Source organism: Osmia bicornis, unplaced genomic scaffold (genome assembly GCF_907164935.1).
Source record: "Osmia bicornis bicornis unplaced genomic scaffold, iOsmBic2.1, whole genome shotgun sequence".
Classification (NCBI taxonomy): Eukaryota; Metazoa; Arthropoda; class Insecta; order Hymenoptera; family Megachilidae; genus Osmia; species Osmia bicornis.
This window is the reverse complement of record NW_025791281.1, coordinates 1-3,135: the sequence shown is the minus strand read 5'-3', so window position 1 is coordinate 3,135 and position 3,135 is coordinate 1. Positions and strand designations below refer to the sequence as shown.

Below are 3,135 nucleotides of genomic sequence, written 5' to 3'. Positions count from 1 at the left end.
AAATTTCCAAGAAGTTCCGTCATTGGCAAGAGTAGCTGCAACACACTTATAAAAGGTAGAAGCAGCTGAGAACATAGCGCGCAACTCCTTATCCGCGGCCTGAAACGTGGTAGCGTTATCACTAAACAGATTTTGACAGACTCCACGACGCCCCACAAAACGCCGATACGCGGCAAGGAACATTCGGGTCGTGAGATCACTTACGACCTCAAGATGGATTGCCCGAGTTGTGAAGCAAACAAAGAGCGCAATATATCCTTTATAACACTTGTACCCACGACCTTTCGCCGTACGTACCTGAAACGGACCGGCATAATCTAACCCTGCAGATAGAAACGGCCGAGCCGGCGTTACCCGCGTGGCCGGAAGACTACCCATCATTTGCCATGCTAATCGGGGTTTCACTCGCTGACGCAGTGACGAATTTCAGTTTTCACTAGACGATTCCTGCCTAGAATCCACGCATGCTGCATCACGGTACACAAAGTGAGCGTAGGTCCACCATGAAGACAAGCACGATGTGCATATCGCACAAATAACCGACTAAGCGGCGAACGACGTGGCAAGATAGGCGGATGCTTACGATCATGTGACAGCACCGAATTCCCAAGACGGCCCCCAACACGCAAAATACCGTCCAACTTGTCTAAAAACGGATCCAAACTAAGTAGCGGGTTACGCTTTGCCAAACTCTTTCCCATCTGCAGTAACTTAATCTCTGCTTCAAATGCATGCGTCTGTGCTAACCTAATCAAAGCAATCCGAGCGCCAGACAACTCTGACGCAGTCAAAAATTCCGGCAATGCAGGAAGGTTACCCTTGCGCCTTCGCAAGCCAACTAATGGGCGCAGACAATAAGCCACCACGCGAATTAGCCGAGTCAATGAGGAAAATTTAGTCAAAATCTCCGGATCACTCGGAGTCGCCTTCACAAGCAAAACCTGCGGAGCCAGTGCCACCTTGGGCCAAAGCTCCTCGTGCATCGCAAGCCAGTCAGGCCCATGCCACCACGGACGTGCCTCAATCAAGACTGCAGGCCTACATCCACGCGTAGCCAAATCCGCAGGATTTTCTCCAGTAGGCACATGTGCCCATTTAGCACCCGGCATCTCTGTCTGGATAAAGGACACCCGGTTTGCCACGAAAGTCTTCCAGTGGCATGGGTGTTTCCGAAGCCACATCAGAACAATCTGACTGTCTGACCATGCAAATACTGGTATACTCTGCAAAAAATCAAGCTTCCGCACGTGACGAAGAAGCTTAACAAGCAACATCGCTCCACACAGTTCGAGATTTGGAATGCTCACGGTCTTTATCGGAGCAACCTTACTTTTGGCAGCTAAAAGTACGACACGGAAACGATCATCTGCTTCGTTAATTCGAATATAAACCGCCGCCGCATAAGCGCGGGATGAAGCGTCGGAAAACCCGTGAATTTGCGAACCCGAATCGCAAGAGGCTCCCAACCATCGATTAATTGACAATGCAGGCATGGCCGAAAGTGAATTACAATATTCACTCCATCTATCCTGTACTTCCACCGGTAAAACGGAATCCCAGCCGACCTTCAGAATCCAAAGATCCTGCATTAAGATTTTGGCGCTTATCGTGACCGGAGCCAACCACCCCAGCGGATCAAACAAGCGCGCAATATTTGAAAGGACGTCCCGTTTGGTCACCTCTCTGGACAAATCTTTAAAACCTGACGTGGTGAAACGAAACTCATCGTGATGTGGATTCCACTGAACCCCCAGCGTTTTAACCGACTCATCTAGATTTATCGATTTATCAAGCTCGACGCCCGCCGACTTCAGAAGTTCAATGAGCTCCTGTCTAGTACGCAACGCGATTGAAAGTTCGTCCGCACCCGAAAACGTGTCGTCCACGTACGTATTGAATTCCAAGCATTGAGCTCCGAGTGGAAAACGCGATTTCTCATCCTCCGCTAACTGCAGGAGCGTACGTATCGCAAGGTAGGGAGCACACGCCGCCCCATACGTGACGGTGGTCAAACGATATACCACCGGCATCTCCGAAGAACTAGGAGCCCATACTATTCGCTGCAAATCCTGATCATCACGCGCAACGCAAATTTGCCTAAACATCTTGACCACGTCCGCGGTAAACACGAAACGGTACCGACGCCAATTTAGTAAAATCAACGAAAGATCGCGCTGAAGAGCAGGTCCCGCCAAGAGAAAATCATTCAAACAGTGCCCATCGCGGGTCTTTCGCGACGCATCAAAAACCACCCGAATCTTCCATTTCAACGGTGTAGATTGTACAACCGCGTGATGAGGTAAATACCATGCACGCGAATTATCAAGTTCCGACGCGGGAATTCGCTCCATATGTCCCAAATTTTCGTAGACCGTCATAAATTCGCGATATGCCAAAGCTAATTTCGGATCGCGAGCAAACCGACGATACATATGAGCAAGTGAGCCCATGGCCATACGTTTTGTTTCCGGACCGGCAGCAGGAGGTTCAGACTTTAAAGGGAGATGCACAACGAATCGACCGTCAGAATTGCGAACATGCGATTCCCTAAATAGCTTTTCACATGCTTCATCTAATGGCTTTAACGTTGAAGTGACCGTGGGTAACTCCTCCAAGGCCCAAAACCGTTGTAACGACTGGTCTAAGTCCTGCTCTGCAGCACTGTGTAGCATTCGAAGCGGCATTGATTTATGATCGACCGCCCGCCGTGAACCGTCCGAATGCACAGGGCCGGAGACAATCCAGCCGAGGACTGTCTTTTGTGCAACCAGAGACGAAGAAGGAAAACTTCGCAACCCCGATCGCAATAGTTGCCCGTAGATATCCGCGCCAAAAATAATATCAACTGATCCCGGCACATAAAATTGCGGGTCAGCCAATGATAATCCCGCGAATATTTCGATATCCAAAGCCATAGCACATCTAGCGGGAAGCTGCGACGTGAGCTTCGGAAGAATCAGAGCTTCCACCTCAATTTGAAACGACGGGTCAACCAAGGAATGCACTTCGAAACTCGTAGTCATACGAGCAGTGCCTGCAGACCTCGCACCGAGACCCAACAAAGGAACGTCAATACGGCGCTTCTCTAAACCTAGCAAGTTAGCGACCGCCTCAGACACAAAAGAGCTCTGGTCC

At 49.9% G+C, this 3,135-nt stretch overlaps 1 protein-coding gene across 1 annotated transcript; it reads right to left on the bottom strand.

The window, feature by feature from the left end:
• Positions 1-401: 401 nt before the first annotated feature.
• LOC123988923 lies at positions 402-2,684 on the bottom strand. The gene has a single exon (XM_046289682.1). It carries the CDS (start codon positions 2,682-2,684, stop codon positions 402-404), a length of 2,283 nt encoding a protein of 760 aa, XP_046145638.1.
• Positions 2,685-3,135: the final 451 nt, after the last annotated feature.